At 51.0% G+C, this 18,996-nt stretch overlaps 1 protein-coding gene across 3 annotated transcripts in view; it reads left to right on the top strand.

Annotated features, from left to right (window-relative positions):
• Positions 1-18,996, top strand: part of CPSF4L (cleavage and polyadenylation specific factor 4 like) — a 168,929-nt gene that overhangs the window by 105,409 nt on the left and 44,524 nt on the right. For 2 of the 3 annotated variants that reach the window (XM_085617344.1, XM_085617346.1), the window contains exon 6: positions 12,631-12,673. The exons of the other annotated variant lie outside the window; for it this stretch is intronic. In XM_085617344.1, the coding sequence (XP_085473470.1) occupies positions 12,631-12,673 (43 nt within the window). The remainder of the gene's footprint in view (positions 1-12,630; positions 12,674-18,996) is intronic. 3 annotated transcript variants of the gene reach the window in all.

Raw genomic sequence — 18,996 nt, 5'->3', positions numbered from 1 at the left:
TAACAAAACATAGCATAGCATAACAAAATAAAGCATAGCATAACAAAACATAGCATAGCATACACAAAACATAGCATAACAAAACATAGCATAGCATAACATAACATAAGAAAACATAGCATTAAGTTTGATAAACTCATAGTAGCGGGCCAGCTAGCTTTAACGGGCAGTGAGTGTAAGCAACTCCGTAAACCCAGAAGCAGTCACTCGGTCACCTTTGCTCTTGTATTGCAGTGGCTTCGTTTATTAAACAGTGCCCATATTTATACTGTTAGCACTTTACTTGTGCAAATTTCAGGGCTCACAAAACTTTGATGAATCGAAATTCACAACAGAGGCTGTTAAGTTTGTGCTATATAGAACCCTAAGGATAAATAAAAAACATTGCCATTTACAATGTGAATAGCTCCAACAAACACAAGACCTTTTTCAAAGTACAAAATATTGCCATTTACAATACCAATAGCTCCAACAAATTCGAGACCTATTGCATTTCCAATGCTTGTTTTTATGTTTGCGTTGGTCCGTTGCTCTGCGACCGGCCCCGGTGGAGAGTGAAACCAGTCTGCCTCCTCAGTTTTCCAGATCTTCCTTCCTTTCCGTTCTCCTTGAACACCATGTATTCTAACGTTAGTCCCAGTTGTCATGTAAAGTGCTTCTGCTTTGCGACTTTGGCCGTAACTCTATAATCAGCCCGGTGGAGAATGTCACCCGTCTGGCTCATGGGTTGTCCTCGTCTTCCTTCCTTTCAGTTCCCCTCGGGCGTCGCTAGTTCTTATCCTTGGTCCTAGATCTCATATAAAGTGCTTGTGCTTTGCGACGTTATAGCAATTTAAGTCAGACTGTTGGGGATACAACCATTGAAGGTTTCTGGACTCCGTTTTTTCCTCCAAGACAAAGTCTGCATTCTTTCGGGGTCCTATGTTTAAAATAATCCGGGATCAGTTTTTGGACTATACTTGGGCGAGGTCGGGGACCAGAGCAGGGCTGGAGAGCTTCTCTGATAGAATGTATAAATGTTCCACAGCATGCCAGGATGTGGGTTTCCTTTTGTGAGAAACATATTGCCGAAGCCTCAAGGCAGGTGCTTGCTTTTTCGCTCAGATATAATTCCCTAAGAAGGATTCTTCTCTCGTTTGCTAAGGCCGGGCAGCAGCACAGAAGGTGTAGCCATAATTCTCGTTTGTAGTGGCACAGTCGACATGCTCCTCCTGTATGCTGATTTGCTCAGGACCGGCTAAATTCCGCTATTGGCAATGCCAGCAGTCGCTTGTACATGATGTCTCTTATGGTTTTGGGGTTCAGCGAGGCGGAGACGTATGGCTGGGGTTTAATGACCAAATATGAGGCATGATAAAGTAGAGGCAGCCTTTGAGAAATTATCTATATGGTGCAGGGCTGCACTATAAATATTATGAAGAGTGATGCAAGGTTTTACATCAGCATAACGCGAAAGAGAGGACAGCGAGAGGAGGAAATACCTATAAGGAATAAAATCTGTATATGTGGTGAGCAAGGTTCAATGAGTTGAGTTTTTATGCAGGGTAAGCTGGAAGGTCGGGAAAACTGGTAGAATTAACCTCAAGCAGGAGCGATAGGGTCAAAAGCAGGGGAGAGGAGTTGGCCTAACTGCTAGGGCGGTCGACCTTGAATCTGGGGAACTGGGTTCGAGTATCGGCAACGACACTGAACATCCTGTGATTGTGGGCAAATCACTTAATCTCCACGTTCCTAACAAGCAAGCATTGGCATAGCCAATAGGTCTCGCTTTTGGGACCCTATAAGTGTTTAGCTAGAGATATTGGCTTTCCTAATGTTTTTATTATTGTAGGGTAGAATGGGTGCTGTGCAGCATGTTGTTCGCAACAGTCCACTGGCATATTGTTGCCCTACCAATGTACCAATACTAGTGGTAGAATTAGAGCCCTAGTCCAAGAGCAGATGATTGTGTGCACCCGGTGGAAATGGGCCTTCAATTCCTAACTGCAACATAAGAAATAAATAAGGCCACTACATCAAGCATTCAGCACTGTATATGCCAGATGCATAAGTGTCAATAGGTGCAAACCATTTTCATACCCACGTTAAAAATATGCAGCTAGATTTAAACATAAAAGGCTGATAAAAAGCTGCTAGTCCATTACTCACCGGGTCACAAAAGGACAAGTGAACAATACTAATGTCAACGCATGTGTAAAAGACACTCACAAGCTGACAACCCAATTCGCTTGTGCCATAAAATGTATACTGATCCTTAATTGGGATCAAGTTTATTATAGTTTTTAGTTACCATACTTAGAAAAGACATTATGTATAAGCAAAGATGCTCAATCGACAAGAAATTACATTCAGCTCTGCATCTGCACGGTTGCGGTCTAGTGCCCACCCATCCATCAACCCATCCTACACTACACACGTTTCTAACCATCACAATAGTAAAGGCCATCCAGATATGTCAGCGTGTCATCTTACAACACAGCCCACACATTCCACATACTCAATAGTACGCCTTTAGATGAACGTTGCATTCTCATGCATTTTCTAAAGCACAGAAGGTCATGCAGGTGGTAGTGTGATGGTCAGCAATGTGCAAACTGCGCATTCCTGCAATAGGGACCAGGCAGACTGCGTCTCATTGATCCAGGGACTGAAAATCTCTTACAAACGGATATTTAGGTGCATAAACACGTCATAAGACCCCAAGAATAAAACGAGAATAAACACCAATGGCAGAAGTGCGTCATATGAGATAACATGAAATATTTTATTTCAGTATTGCTATGGCGCTTGCAGAATCAGCAGTGTCCTGCAGCAGGCGAGCTTTGTTAGGCGCACACACAACACGAGACACAGAAGCTACTGTGCTACCTCCCCTCATGCTAACAGAAATCGCATGATCTGCATGGACCGTGATGGTGACAGCTTTGTTCACGCATACGCAACTGTTACAGCAAGGACCATGTAGTGTAGGCTTCTTCCCCCATTCTTCTGCACTCTGGAAACTGGTCCAGTATGGACAGCATCAGTGCAGGCTACACCCCCAGGGCCAGGAGATGCAGCAGCAAGAAGTCTCGTATCCACGCAACACAGGCATCACGGTGCAAGAGCCCCTCACGCATAACACTGGCAGCAGCTGTGTAACACACACTTCGCTCTTTGTCACTGCAACACAGGAAGCAGTAGTGGACGTTTTCCAAACATGCACACACTAACACAGAGAAGTACAGCACAGACAGCAACACTACAAACAACCCTCGTGTTCGCGAACAGGCTTAGGAAGACAAGCCTGTGGACGGCCCATTATGCAACATACTGCAGGCACTAGGGATGTTGCAAGGCAGCACTTCATAACCCAAAATGCCTCGGCTCCTGTAGGCTTCAGTAATAGATCCCGCTTGATCCATTCATGGTGCCTTCATAAAATGTGCTACGGCCGAACATGTCACTGCAGGTGGACAATGAATCACTAGCAAACATTAGGGGTGGGGTGGGGGGTGTGTCTGTGGGATTGATCCTGCGAGGATTGTCAAATTTTTAAGAGAATAAACAGTCAAATACAGGAATTTTAGGAATGCTGTCCTAAACATCGGTTTCGTACGGAACAAAATGCACACAAAACACAGATACTAACGAGTAAATTGGAAACGCTGCAATTTTCTAAGAACTGAAACTGTATACACATGTATGAAGAACGTTCGCGCACCTTGATGATCCATGCCGTGCCGCCAAGGGGTCATTCTGTTCACGATCTGATCGTGCAAACGTGGCTTTGAGCCTCGATTGAAATCCTATGGTATAGGGCACGGAAAAATACTTACTCACGCAGCAAAGGCGCAGAAATAACGTAAATAAGCATTGTCCGCGCAGCCGTGAAAGTGACGCGGCCGCGAAAGTGAAAGTGATCGCGATGCACTTAATGACCCGTGATGGCGGCTGCGCGCGTAACCGCAAACTTGAGACCAGAAAAAGCCTGTGGTAGCACTTTCAAAACCCACTTACTAAATGTCTCGCAGCGCATGCGCTGGCTCAGGCGTGACCTAAAAATGAATGTGTCCTCATGTAACGCAACTGGTGCTATGTAAAGCGCTCTGTTACCCGATACCTTCGGGTGAAGTTCGCGTTATATAAAACTTTGTAAAAAGAAGAGAATAAAAAAATGTATGAAGCAGATACTGGGGAGTTATTCTAGCGTGAGAGGAAGCATAGCTGTAGACCAAAACGTGTATCAACAATGGCGCAGCAGGCTAAGTGATAGGCAAAGTAGATGGGACAAGCCGTGCATTTACGGACTGCCTGTACAACCCTTTATCTGTGTAATGCAGTGGACTGTTCAAGCAGGCATTTTCACACTAGTCTTACACCTAGCCTCAGCTAGTCTCTCAGAGGCACTAACCCGGTGTGAAATCTTCCAGTTTCAGCATAGGCCAGTCTACTTCTGTTTTACGGGCACTTCCTACGTGTTGTAGGACATTACGTAAAAAAAAAACTTCAAGTGTACCAAGGCACATAATCCGGCTGAAGTTCGAATATGCCTTTTTAGGTCGAAGCAGACCAGACAGTGAAGTTGTCTGGATGCAAAATGACTCCTTGTGTGCATTTTGAAAGCTTCCCTGGGAATGCATTCCACCCATAAGTTACCATTGGCATTGTTGTTTGTATCTCATATGTTCTGGCTTTCTATTTGCTGGCTTTATTTGTTTATGGCTGTCCTGCATGTCTTCGTCCCTCCTGTGAGCAAAGCTTGTTCCCCATCGCTCCTTCTATTCTTCCATGAGTCCTCCTTTCTTTCAACAACAGGCCTTTAAATGTTGTTCTTATCTTGTCACATTTGCTGTGTGCTTAAAAACAGCGATCAAATGTCAGGCCCTGTCTTCCAAGGGAGCTTGGTGTTTACTTTTCTTTCTCTGAGTTCTAAGAGAGAGGATTTATGTGACAATCTTGCCTGGTATTGGCAAAGAAAATGATTTAGTGCACAACACAATTTAAATGTCTGTAAGTTAACTATGCAAATACTTCAGGATATATCGGAATTAGAAAAGTACAGATGAAGCACTTTGTTTTGTAATTCTGAAGTGTGGTGGAAACAAATATTTTTATATCATTAAAACAAATCCATACACTAGGTGATACCATTTCCACACATCATTATTTGTGCGATAGATAGTTTTATTAGTATAACTCTATGTGCAAATGTAATGGTAATTTCAATTAAAAATGTGCTGTCTGTAATGGAGGTGTGCTCCCACACGATGCATAGTCTACACTATGCCACTTCACACCACTCCACTTTCTGCCCCCACTCTCTGCCCCCACTCTCTGCCCCCCACTCCCCTCTCTGCCCCCCCCACTCTCTGCCCCCCACTCTCTGCCCCCCCCACTCTCTGCCCCCCCACTCTCTGCCCCCCCACTCTCTGCCCCCCCACTCTCTGCCCCCCCACTCTCTGCCCCCCCCACTCTCTGCCCCTCCACTCTCTGCCCCTCCACTCTCTGCCCCTCCACTCTCAGCCCCTACACTCTCTGCCCCTACACTCTCTGCCCCTACACTTCACGACCCTCCATGACAGTATATGGCACTCTACTCCACTCTATGCCCCTCCACTCTACACCCCTCCATGACACTCTATGGGACTCTATGCCATTCTACTCCACTCTGTGACAATCCACTCTACAACACTTTACTCAACTCTGTGACACTCTACCATACTCCACTCTACAACACTACTCCACTCTAGGACCCTCTACGCCACTCCACTCTACGACACTTCACTCCACTGTATGCCACTATACGCCACTCCACTCTGCCACTTCACTCTAGGCCACTCTACTCCACTCTAGGCCACTCCACTCTGCAACTCTATGCCGCTCTGCTCTATGCCTTTCTACTCTACTCCGCTCTACAACACTCAGCTGTATGACACTTCATTCTAATCTGTGCCCCTCCACTCTACCCCATCCACTTCCCTCCACTATGCCCATCCACTCTACTCATCTCCACTACACCACACTCCATGGCACTCTAGTGGCATTCCACTCTACGCCACTCTCCTCTACATCACTAAGAGGCACCACTGAACAACAGCCACGCTGGTGTACAACTTGACTAAAACACATGGGCAAAGCCAATAGCTTTTGCATAGGCGAGACCTACTGGCTTTGCCAGTGCTCGTTATTCCAGATATTTAGTGCAGGATCTATTTGCAGCAGAGGCTAGTTTGACTGACTTCCTTAAGTGTTTTAAAAAACAAAAAAAGGATGAAAAACCTGAACTGGCGTTTAATGATTAATGCGTTCAGTCATGTTTATTACTTTTGATATCTGAGCAAATGCGGTGAAATGAAAACGTTAAACATATTTCTCTCTCTCGTGAGGAGCCTAGCGCGCAACCAAGATGGCCGCGTAGGTGCGAGGCTCCCGAGGACCTCCGTGACCTCCTACATAAATCCTGAAAATATCCTGTCCTAGATGAGGGGACTGTGTTGGTGAGCCCGAGCTGAGGTGTCACCCGTTTTCTGCTTCCAAATTGGACCTCGGACACCGGCGGGAGCACCGATTGCGGTTTGCGGCCTTCTCCACGCCGGCCCCCCGGATTGGAGTTGTGGGGCGATCCGGAGACAAAGTGATCAACAGCGGCGGGCAGGGCTGGGCGACTCGCGTACCCCGCACTTTCACTTTCGCTTTTGCACCCTCCTTGCTGCGTAGGCGAGGTTGGGTTGCGGGGCGGTGTGCGGTGGTGTGGCCTCGTTGGGGTGCCCTGCTGGCCCGCCGGCTGTGATCCGTCCTGCGGACCTGTGGTTGCCCCCCCCCCCGGAGCCCGTGAACTGGTGTGTCGGCCTTTTCGAGGTGCTTGGCACGATTTGGGGACTGGAACCATGTCCACAAAGCAAGATGGCGACCGGGCAAAGGTGAAATCGACCCGCCGTGGCGCAGCCCATCAGTCCAACAGCATGGACCGCTACACCCTCCAGAAGGGATCTCCCGAGGTGCCGCGTAGGTCCCCTGAGGGCCCGACTGATGCTCCTGCTCTGCCCGCGGATCTGACCCTGCGAGATGTCATGGGCGCTATCGCCGAGATGAAGGCCTCGGTGGACCAGCGCTTTGACACACTGGCGCAAAAGATTGACTCGGTCCACGTGGATGTTGGCCTGGTGAGGGCCGATTTATCCAAGACCAATGACCGGGTCGATTCTTTGGCCCACACCACCTCGGGCCTCACAGCGGACGTGGCGGCCCTCCAAAAGGAGGTACGCCGGCTTGGCCAGGCGAGCGCCATGATGGATCGTCGACTGGAGGATTCCGAGGGTCGGGCCCGGAGGAACAATGTCCGCATTGTCGGGGTGCCGGAGGGACGTGAGGAGGCGGCGGCGGACCTGTTTGTGGAAGACCTGATTCTCACCCATCTCCAGCCCCGGGGGCTGAGTAAATTCTTTGCGGTGGAACGTGCCCACAGGGTTCCCGGAGGACGACCTAAGGCCGGAGCCCCTCCGAGGCCTCTCATTGCCCGGATTTTCAACTTTCGGGACAGAGACGCTATCCTGCAGACTTCTAGGCAACAAGGACCGGTCAGACTTGACAATATGGACGTAAACTTCTATCCTGATTTCACCCCAGCGGTCCAGAAGCATAGACTAAGCTTTCTCGGAGTCAAACGTCGTCTACGGGACCTGAACCTCAAGTATGCGATGCTTTTTCCAGCTAAGTTGCGGGTGGAGGTGGATGGCCGCACGCACTTTTTTGATCGTCCCGAGGCGGCCGGGGACTGGTTGGACTCCTTGCCCGGGGATCGGGGCCGGGGGGGTGGGGGGGGCGCGGTTGGAGGGGAGGGCTCGCCGGATCAGGACTGAGGGACTAATAGTAGGCCTCGCTCTGGACAGTATTGTCGTCACTTTTGATTGTTCGTTAAGTTCCCCTCCTGTGGAGGTGGTACGGGGTCTCTTGGGGGCTCTCCCTCCTCCTCTGGGGGACTAGTTAGTTTAATCATTCATGGGGCGACAGGCACACTGCACTTTGGGGGGGCTGTTTGGGCTCATGCAGGGGTGCAGGGAGGGGGGAGTTCTGTTGGGATGGGTGGGTTGGGGTGGGGTGTTGTTCGTTTTTACCGCAAGGCAAACCCTTTATTGTATTGGTGTTTTTAAGGTGCTCTCGGGGGGACGAATGATGGCTTCTGTATGTGATGGGGGGTAGGGACCTGACTTTATTGTCCTGGAACGTTAACGGACTGGGGGATAGGATTAAGCGAGGTGTGGTCCTGCAGTATTTGAAACGACTTTCGCCAGATGTGGTCTTTCTGCAGGAGACACACCTTATTGGTAATTCCTTTTGTGCCATGAATCGGCGTGGCAATCGCTTGGTGGCCCACTCGGGCTTCACATCGGGCTCACGGGGGGTGGGCATCATGGTGAAGAACTCGCTCCCGTTGGAAATAGACGAGGTGCGCCATGATGAGAGGGGACGCTACACTGTCTTAGTGGGGAGAATGGAGGGTAAAGTAGTTGTCTTTGTATCAGTGTACGTCCCACCGGGGTTACAGTCTACGACTTTTGCAGACCTAGGGCGCCTCCTCCTTGACCTTCCGGGGGGGCTTCTGGTGGTTGGGGGGGACTTCAATGCGGTGGTTTCTGGGACCGTGGATCGTCACCCCCCTAGGGACCTCCCCCGGGCGCAGGCGTGGCTGTCCGGCTTCTTAGATACACTGGGATTGGTGGACTGCTGGCGCTTAAAACATCCCACGCAGCTGCAGTACACTTTCCACTCGGGTGCCCATGGTAGCCTCTCACGGCTTGATTATGTCCTTGTCCCTGCGGCCTATGTTGGGAGGGTAGGAGAGGTGCGCCATTTGGCGCGGGGTATTTCAGATCACTCCCCGCTCCTGTTGCACGTTGATGTCTTCCCGAGGGGGGAGGGCAGGGTAGCTCCAATCAACGCCTGGTACCTGCGCGACCCCACCATTCGCGCTGATTTGATTAAATCCTTGCAGCGGTATTTCGATGAGAATGTGGGGTCCGTCCCTTCGGCTATCTCTCTTTGGGAAGCCTTCAAGACAGTTCTTAGAGGGGAGGCCCTCTCCTTTATCTCCCATGCCCGGAGGCGCGAGCAGGAGGAGGTGACCCGGGTGGAGGCCGAAATCGCTGAATTGGAGGGTGATCTAGAGGGTGGGGTGACGGATGCCGCATTACATGTCCTCCAACTCAAGCAGGCGGCCTATAGGGCCCTCGTCACGGAGGCGGCCAGGGGCCTCTATAGAGAGCAACAGGGGCGACTGTATGATGTGGGTGATAAGGCTGGTAAATTGCTTGCATGGTTGGATAAAAAGGAGAGAGCGAGTCGTGTGGTCCCGCTGATTGAGAGGATGGATGGTGTGCGTGTCACCGAGCCAGAAGACATTGTCTCTTGTTTCGCGGATTATTTCCGCGAGGTGTATTCCCCGGTTTCTCCCTGCTCGGAGGAGGATTCCCATGCCCTGCTTAGGGATATCGCGCTGCCTTCCCTTTCGGTGGAGGACAGGGTGTCGTTAGATGCCGCTCCTACCTCCGACGAAATTGCCCTCGCCATACGCTCGGTCGCATCCGGCAAGGCCATGGGCCCGAACGGCATCCCTATCGAGTTGTATAAGCTGCGACCGGATGTACTGGCACCCCACCTCCGTGCGATGTTCCTGGCGGCCCACTCGCTGGGCTCCCTCCCGCCGGACCAACGTCTGGCTACAATCGTGGTGATCCACAAGGAAGGGAGACCTCGAGACCGGGTTACATCCTATCGTCCTATCTCGCTCTTGAATGCGGAGCCCAAAATCCTCGCCAAGGTGCTGGCCAACCGGCTGGTCGGCGTGGTGGGCGATCTGGTCCACCAAGACCAGTCCGGCTTTATTCCCCATCGCAACACGGCCCTTAATCTGCGGCGCTTGCACGGGGTGCTCGCGCGTGTCCCGTTTGTGCGGGAGCCGGCCATATTGGCGTCCTTAGACGCCACCATGGCGTTTGATACGCTCGAGTGGCCATACATCTGGGCTATGCTGGCGAAGTTTGGATTTGGCCCGGGGTTCATCAGCTGGGTCAAATTGTTGTATTCGGGCCCATTGGCGCAGGTTGTGGTGAATGGAAGAGTATCGGTCCCATTCGAGCTGGGACGGGGCACGCGACAGGGCTGTCCCTTGTCGCCGCTCCTGTTCGCGCTGGCCTTGGAACCCCTGGCGGAGTGGTTGCGGTGGCACCCTTCCATCCGTGGTCTCCGTTGGACCCTCGAGTATGAGGACCGCGTGTCCCTATACGCTGACGATATCCTTTTGTACCTAGCCTCCCCGCGTAAATCACTGATTGTCCTGGTTGATGTTTTGCGCTCATTCGGCCGCAACTCAGGCCTTGTCATCAACTGGGCTAAATCATGTGTGTATGTGCTTTCCGGGGAGGCTCCCGTCCTCCCGCGGGGCTGTCCGATCCAGATTGCCTCCCAGGGGTTTCGGTACCGGGGGTTTATATTACTCTGGACCCGGAGGCCCGCTACGAGCGGAATTTGCTTCCCCCCCTCCAGCGCTTGAAGGAGGACGTCGCGCGCTGGCGGCGCCTGCCGCTTTCGCCGCTCGGCCGGGCGGCATTGTTTAAGATGATGTCGTTGCCACGCTTCCTGTACGCTCTCCAGAATACTATGGATTTAGTCCCGGCGCGCTACTTCCGTGAGGTGGAGAGTCTACAGCGCCGCCTGTTCTGGGATGGGAGGCCGCGTATTGCCCTGGCGAAGTTGACGCTCCCATGGTACGACGGGGGGATTGCCCTCCCGGATATTAAACGGTATTACTGGGCCTCCCAGCTAGCTGCAATTAATCATGGCCTTTACGGGCCCGCCTTAAACCCGGCATTTGAAATGGACAAGATGCTCCTGCCTGGTGGCGACTATAATCGAGCGCTCTACTCTGGCGCGCCCGGCCCCCGCCTGACGGGACCTACGCGTGTCATGGTGCGAGTATGGCACGCGGCTAATGCAGCTATGGGGTGGAAGGACCGTTTGACCCGGGCATCACCGTTGTACGCGTCTGAGAGATTGGGCTCCCTGTGGACCTCGAAGGGCTTCGAGAAGTGGGACACGATCGGCATCAGTAACGTGGGGGACCTCTGGACGAGGGGGGGATTTAAAACATTCGAGACGCTGCAGACGGAGTTTCAGCTGCAGGGCAGTGAATACTTTCGGTACTTGCAGGTCCGTCACGCACTGGGCTCCGTCTTCCCAGACGTCGCCTCCATCCCGGAGTCTTCCCCCCTGGAGGATAGAGTGCTGGATGGCCACGTTCCGGACAGCACGATCTCCCTTATTTACAAAAAATTGATTAATGACCGCTCGGGCTTGCTGACTGGCCTCCGCGAGGCTTGGGTTGCCGACGGGCTGGAGTTGGACGACGAAGACTGGATTTCCGCGGTGGCCTCTCCGAAGGAGGTGGCCATACCGGCTCGCCTTCGCTTCGTCCAGCTTAAGATACTCCACCGGGTTTACATGACGGGGCCAAGGCTTCTGCGTATGGGCTATGCTGAGGATGGGTTGTGTAAGCGTGGGTGTGGTGCTTTGGCGACTTTTTTGCATATTTTGTGGGAATGCCCGAAGGTGGAGCGATTCTGGCGTGGTGTGCATGAGGTCCTGCGAGTGGTTACGCATGTCGCGCTGCTGCCTGAAGCGAGGAGATGCCTGCTGAATGTGTGGGAACCAACTGACTACTCGGTTCCGCAGACGCGATGGGTGACTCTGGGATATATGATAGCTAAGCGTGACATTGCTCAACTGTGGGGATCCCAGAGGCCCCCGGCGGTGTCGGCCTGGAAAGAACACATGGATTGGTGCATGTTCCGAGAAAAGGTGGTGTATGTGGCGAGGGGTAAGCCTGGGGCATGGGTGAAGGTATGGGGCCCCTGGAACGCCTACCGCGGGGGTATCTGCGCGCCGCCACTGCTGCCTGCGGCCTCACCAGCCCCGTCCCCTTAGTTGACTCCTTTCCCTAGCCCCGAGCACGGAGTTCCCCCAGTCCTCGATCTGTTCCCCTTCCCCTCTTTAGACTCCTGTGGATGGCTGGGGTCCCCCATTCGGGGAGCACGTGTGGTTACTTTCGATTGCGGGTTGCCTTGCGGGTGTGGTTTTCGTGTTCGTATAAAATGAAACCGTATTGTGGGGTCAGAGTGATGTGGCCCACGACGTTGATACCTCCTGATTTTGCTTTTCTGCAACGCCAAGTGTTTTTTGAACGTATGTCATATGCTCCTGTCATTCTAGCGGCCGGCCGGAAGGTTGTAGGCCCATACTTGTATATTCTTGAGATTGCAATAAACGGTTTCAAAAAAAAAAAAAAAAAAAACATATTTCTCAGGAAAAAATGTGTTTAGTTTTTCAACTACAGTGTGCGTAAATTATTGTTTTCTTATAGAAGTTACATTTTACTGTAGATGGTCAAACATCTACGTGACAACATGCACTGTAACCACAGTTTTTCTGTTTTCCTAATGTCAATAATTCAGGTTACATGATACTTTGCATGTTTATAACAAAAATGTCTTTCGCATAGCCAACAAAGTCTTAATTACTAGAATACTTCACATAAAACAGCCAGCACTGGCCAATGCGTTTCTAAAGGTGTATTTCTGTACTTTTTCTCCTCAGTGCCAAAATTGACCTGACATTGTGTCATTCTGATCACACGAAGGTAAGAGATTGGGGAACGCTTTCTGTGCAGGCGCCGCACATTGTGCCCTTTGACTAACCTCTGTTTTTGAGGCCTGTTGTATAAAAAAAAAAGCTTCACAATCCAAAATACCTGAACCAGCCGTGAGATGCTGGGCTTTTTTTTTTCTCCAACAAAAAAGAAAAAAATTTAATGCAAGAACATGAATTAGTAATCTACCCATTGCCCTTTTAGTAAGAACAGAAACACCCCCTTAATAATTTGTGACCCGTTTAATTTGCTATGATATACGCATAAAATGAAATTTCGTGTGCATCAGCTACATGCTTTTTTAGATTAGATATTTAATCAGAGGGGGGGTGTCCCCCCAAATGCAGGCAGAAGTAAAGGATCCAGTATTTTCACTGGGATTATAATGCTTGATGGTGTTGCGGGGGTCATATGGAATGTGCCTTTCCGATTCCTTCCAGCTTCAAACTTTTATTGTGCAAAAATTGCAGAAAATGGATGTCATGTTTTTTTCAATCCAGTCCCAGAGTTGTACATTAGACTCCTGTCAAACGGTGGACTTGGAGACAAAGATGGCATGTCTGATTAATAACAAACATTATGTATCTATCGTCGTGAGATCTTTTGACTGTGTGTGGCCCCATGAATTCGACTGAAAGAGCTTGCATCCCCATCTCCTTAGAGCTTGTGAAACACAAACCTTTCTGTGGGCATCAGTATGAAAATATAACCTCCCAAGCGCTAGTCCACTAGCACACAGGGAATTCAGAGAGATTCCTGGCTGGCAGAGTAGTGCTGAGAAAGAGTCACCCAGAATTACCTATCCTTGGCCCTGCCGGCCTTTGAGCCATGCTGGCTTTTTGTGGACCCTGGAAGTGTTTTGTAAGACCCCTGCCTTATGCAAGATGATGTCGGTGACTGAGATTTGGAGGTGAAAGCTAGAGCTTTGGATACAGTTGAGGTTTGTGAGTGCCAGGTCCGTGGAAGAGAGTAGGCTTTCATACAAGTCACGTGCATACAGGGCATGACCGCCAATGGTTGGGGCGTATTATTACGTCCACCCTGCCAAAAGGCTATAGTTTGGTAAATAACCTGCTCATAGAAGTGCGAAGTCCAGTTTAGAGAGTAGGAACCCTGCAAGCAGTAGCCAACAGACCTGTAAGTCAATTGCCTAGGTAATAGTATTGAGTAAGCTGGGGCCAGTGGAGTAACAATGGCCCCGCAGTGCGGGGGTCCCCCGAGCTCCAATGAGACACCCAGGCCTGAGAGCTCCTGAGTAACTCTGGAAGGGGGGTCCTACATGTACTTTGCAGGGGTGCCCCCTCAAGTTTCGTTACGCCACTGGCTGGGGCATGTGATATGCTGGAGAACATGCAGGGTTTGTGCGACAAGAGCTCACAGAGAAAAGGGCAGAATGCATACGCCTGCAAGACGAGATCTACGGTCAAATTCTCGGTCTATGCAACTTGCTAGATAGACCCTCAAATGTCGCTGCCGATCTACAAAGCTTTCCACTTCCCAGAATCTCTCTAAGGAAAAAGGAGGTAACAACTAATATTGTACGAATGTATGTGATATTCTTATTGCACAAATCTAGCCAAAAAACTGCCGAGCTCTGTACAGAGTCCAAGGCAAACGCCCACTCAAAGAGGGATTGGTGGTTTGTCTAGGTTCTGAGGGGTGGGGGGCATTCCTAAACTGCAGCAGTCCTGATAAATATGGAGATGTTGTTCCTGATCCTGGAAACATAGATGGAGAAGGCTTATTGTTTTGTTTTTATTTCTTTAGTTTTTCATTTTCAATTTCATGATGTCCTGGCTGCTGCTGAGCCAGAGCCACCAGTGCTGTTGACCCAGATTTGGGGGGGGGGGGGCAGCTTTGTAGATAATGAAGCTTTCTTTGAAATTTATGCGGGCCAACGGGGGGAGCCAGTGGAGTTTCAATGTCATCCCAAACTCTCACTTCCACACCCCTAGTTTGCTGATGCTACTTTTGTATGTTTCCCCAGGGGGTGGGGGGGGGACCTCTTTCCTAGTCCGTACACATGCATGAAGCCTTTTTGCTTGTAGGTGGCACCCTTCCATAATCAAACATATGGCAGAAGCAGCCTGGTTGCAGTTGCTCTGGTAGCGAAAGGTCCATAGTGGACTAAGTTTCTTTTTAATTTCATGTTTCGAGCTGGCACGACAGAATAAAGGTGGCAAGTGAGTTTGAGGACTACTGAACCTCACCCTTTGATGTTATACAGTTTACATCTGTACTTTATCCAGTAATCACAGTCATTGCATAGAGACCCTAGATCCCGCAAGGTGACTCATTTGCACACTTGGTGTTGATGATTACACAGTGGTTCATAATGGCACTGAATGTATTAAAGATAACTAAAGGTGAAACGAGGAGAATATTTGTTGTACCACAAAGGTCTATGCAGTGAAAGGGATCATTCACTAGATAGAAAACTATGCCGGCCAGTCTTCCTTGGGATCTGGAAGGCCTTTAGTGTCTATAACACGATCACTACACTTTGGTGGTCATCACATTGGATCAAAACAAAGACGACCCCATTCCAACCAAACACCCTATACAGTGTCGCGTGATACCCATGTAGGCAAGTGATTCAGCACCCCACATAGGGTAGAAAGCATTATATAAATGTTTAAATACAGTACAATATATAATGCAGATGAACAGTTTTAAGCAAGGAACCCCAAACCTCAGTGAGTAATGGCGATGAGGAATCTGCAACTACAAACAGCTTCTATTTACAACCTTGATTGACTAAAGTACTAACTATGTGACCCGAAATTACAGCAGCTGGCATGAAACAATGATAATCTACCATAGAAAACACATAAAATAATCCACAGGGATGCTGAAAGCAGTGCAAAACCTGGAATATGATGCCTCTTCTAGATACTAAAGGATGGATGACCTATTCTCTTCACAGGAGTCCTCACCCGTGGGTCTTTCTTGAGTTGTGCCCATCGGTCATAGAGAGGGGTCAGTGTAGGGTTTAAACTTAGTCTGCTGAGCAGCATCTGTTGGCAAACTGGATAAACCCTGGGCTACGAGTCATTCCCCAGACAACCTATATGGAGTGTCAGCCTGGTAACTGGCCTCCCAACAGGAAGTATGCACAGTGGTGTGCGTGTCATTTCAGGCTGAGAAAGATCTGTCCCTTTCCAGATGTCCTTCATTACTGCAGCAGCCTCAGAGGTATCCCAAGTCCAGGCCCAAAAAGAAAGCCACAGATGTCGGATCATTCTGACCTGTAGGTTCATTAAGGAATCTCCCAGAGGGGTGTTAGGAGATCTGTACACTGTATACCCTCCCTGCCTCCTTAGGATGACTGTAGTGTCCACCCAACCAATCCTTGAGAGGGAAGATCGGTTTCAACCAATGATTACCTGGATACTTAAGAGAGTGCCACCCATCCCTGGACAATCTGTGCTCTCAACCCCCAGTTTAAGTGGCGCCTTTGGAGGGTCCATTTCATGCAGAATACTGCAAAGTATATCCGTTATAGGACAAATCAAAGCAAGATAAGGTGGCACACTGCCTTATGGCACTGAAAGCACAGCCTCTGCCTGGTCTCGCTTATTTTCTGCTCCATCCACCCGGGTATAGAGATACAGTTCAAGATGGTACCAAAAATCCTTAGGCCTGGAGCTTATGAACTTTAGTTCCCGGAAGGCAGCAAATTGTTCCTGAGAGTGCGATGTGTCTTTAAGCCAGTCAGCTGCAAGCAGCAGGCAGCGTCTACCCCATCGCATTGCAACCCTGCAACTGGCGAGTAGAAGAAAAATTGCTGTCAAGTTTCGCATATCTGAAAGAAACACGTTACTTATAGATTCCTTACCTTAGAATTACCCCCAGGCGTCAGACTGGATCCGGAATTTTTTTTCGTCAGCAGTACATCTGCACGTCGGAAGGTGGCGTCGGTCAGCTCGGCGTTCGTCGTTCACGTCATGGTCGCTGGAATGACGTTGTGGTAGTTACTTAGATGCCGGCCTCGCGAGCTGACGTCCGCACCAGCCAGCGCAGATCCGGAGAGAGCGGTTCCTTTAGTCACCTTTTGACTGACTTTTTTTAGCAACTTTTGTCGACACCTTTTTTTGAGTCTACGACTTCTGGTGCACGAGGGATGCCTGGTTTCAAAGAATAATGTTGGTTACGGATCCGCACCGCCTGTGCCTCCTTTGCCTGGATCACGACCCCAAGTGGTGCTCCGACTGCCAGTCGATGCCTCCGAAGGCTTTGCGGGAGCGGTCCCATAAGCTGCTTAAGCGTCAGCAGTCGGCTCCGCACCGTTCGAGGTCCCGGTCGCAAGGGAGGTCGAGGGACCTGTTGCGGAGCCATCGCCACTCATCCAAGTCATCGAAGTCTTTGCACTCGAGGTCGGGTAAGTCAAAGCACAAAAAGAAGTCGAAGAAGCATCATTGCTCTTCGACTTCTCGCAGTCGGTCAGCTGACACAACGAGGGATGCCGGCGGTGCACCTCCCGCGGCTCTGTGCGGAGCCCAAAGAGTAGACTACGGGCTTCCCTCCCTTCCCGGGACCTGGAGCGACTCCCGCCCAACTTTGTAAGTATTATGAAGTGATGCATGTCATCTTTGGGCTGCCCAAACCCGCCTGCGCGGCCTTTGGACCCCGCAGACTCGGTTGGGGGGCCTAGGCCTTCTCCGCCGTTGGCTCCGGCCCAGCGCCACAAGGCTCCTGTGTATCCAGGCCTGGATCCAGAACGGCACCGGTTGACCTTATTACACCTCCACCGGTGCCGCTTCCTCTGACATCGCAACCGACACCGGTCATGTCCCTGGCTGGCATCGAGCCCGGACTCCATCCTGATGTTGACCAGGAGCCGGACCGGCGTCGCCCAATGCCGGATCCAACGCTGAGGGTGGTTTTTGTGCCCCTGTTCACTCCAGGGGTCCCTTTTTGGCCAGATTGTCAACCTGAGGAGGAGGAGGACTGGGAGGGGTCAGGGGACCCTTTAACTGATCAGCTGAAGTCCGAGCAGGACTGGAGAGAGGAACTGGGGATGCCAGTGGTCTTGACACATCTCCTGACCTTGGCATGTTGTCTCCTCCTACCGTGGCTATGGAGGAAGAAGCGTCATACACAGTGGTGTTGCGTAGGGCGGCAGAGGCCCTCAACCTCGAGTGGCAGTCAGGACTAACCTCCTGACAGAGGTGCTTCAGCCGGCAGCGAGCTCTTCGGAGCACCTGCTGCCGTTTAATGAAGCCCTTACCGACGTCGTTTTGGGCACGTGGTCCCGGCTCAACACGGGGGCTCCAGTGGATAGGATGATTGCCTGACCCCATCGCTCGGCTCCGCATGACCCAACTTTCCTCTCCCAACACCCCACCCCGGAGAGCTTGGTGGTCCAAGCCTCCACTTCCAAGAGCGCATTCCCTTCCGCTTCACCGGAAAGGGAATCCAAGAATCTGGACCATCTTGGGAAGAAAATGTTCTCTTCTGCCAGCTTGGGACTGCAGTTGGTAAACACCGCATGTCTATTGGGCGGTTATTCCCACTCTGTGTGGGATTTGGTTGCACAGGTGCTGCCTCAGTGTCCGGAGGAGGCCGGACAGTGCTGTCCCAGGCTGTCGCAGCCGGGAGGGATCCGGCTAAGTTTACCATCCGTTGTGGGCTGGATACCGCCGACTCTCCAGGCAGGACGATTTCCACATCTGTAGCCCTTCGTCGCTATGCCTGGATGAGATCGACTGACTTTTCGGAAGATGTCCAGAACACCTTGATGGACATGCCCTTTGATGGCCGTTGCCTTTTTGGCGACAAAGCGGATAATGCTTTAGGGCATTTCAAGGTCTCATGGGCTACGGCCAAGTCCTTGGGCCTCTCCAGCCACCCAGCGCAGTCTGCTTTTTGTCCCTTTTGTGGCTACGGAAGGGGTGCCCCACTACGTCCCACCCAGAGCCACAGGCCGCAGCAAGTTTCCCAACCTTCACGCGGCAGGTGACATGGGAACCAACGCCGTGGTTCAGGGGGCCAGCGGGCGGGCGAGCCAGTCCACCAACCCCCCCTCTGCAGCAGGCCCAAACCCTCCTATTCCGACCTTTCAGGCCCATCAAATGCCAGTGGGTGGCAGGATTCGCCATCCCCTCCCCCATAGGCGCACCATCACGTCGGACAGGTGTGTTTTGCAAATAGTCCAAAGAGGATACTCCCTTCCCTTCGAGGCTACCCCTCCAGCCATGCCACCTCAATACCAACTCATGTCGGAGGATCCCTGACACTTCTCCAACAGGAAGTTTTGGCTCTCTAGGCCAAGGGAGCCATCGAGCGCGTTCCTGCCCCAGAAGTAGGTCATG

Source organism: Triturus cristatus, chromosome 7 (genome assembly GCF_964204655.1).
Source record: "Triturus cristatus chromosome 7, aTriCri1.1, whole genome shotgun sequence".
Classification (NCBI taxonomy): Eukaryota; Metazoa; Chordata; class Amphibia; order Caudata; family Salamandridae; genus Triturus; species Triturus cristatus.
This window is presented reverse-complemented; position numbering and strand designations above follow the sequence as displayed.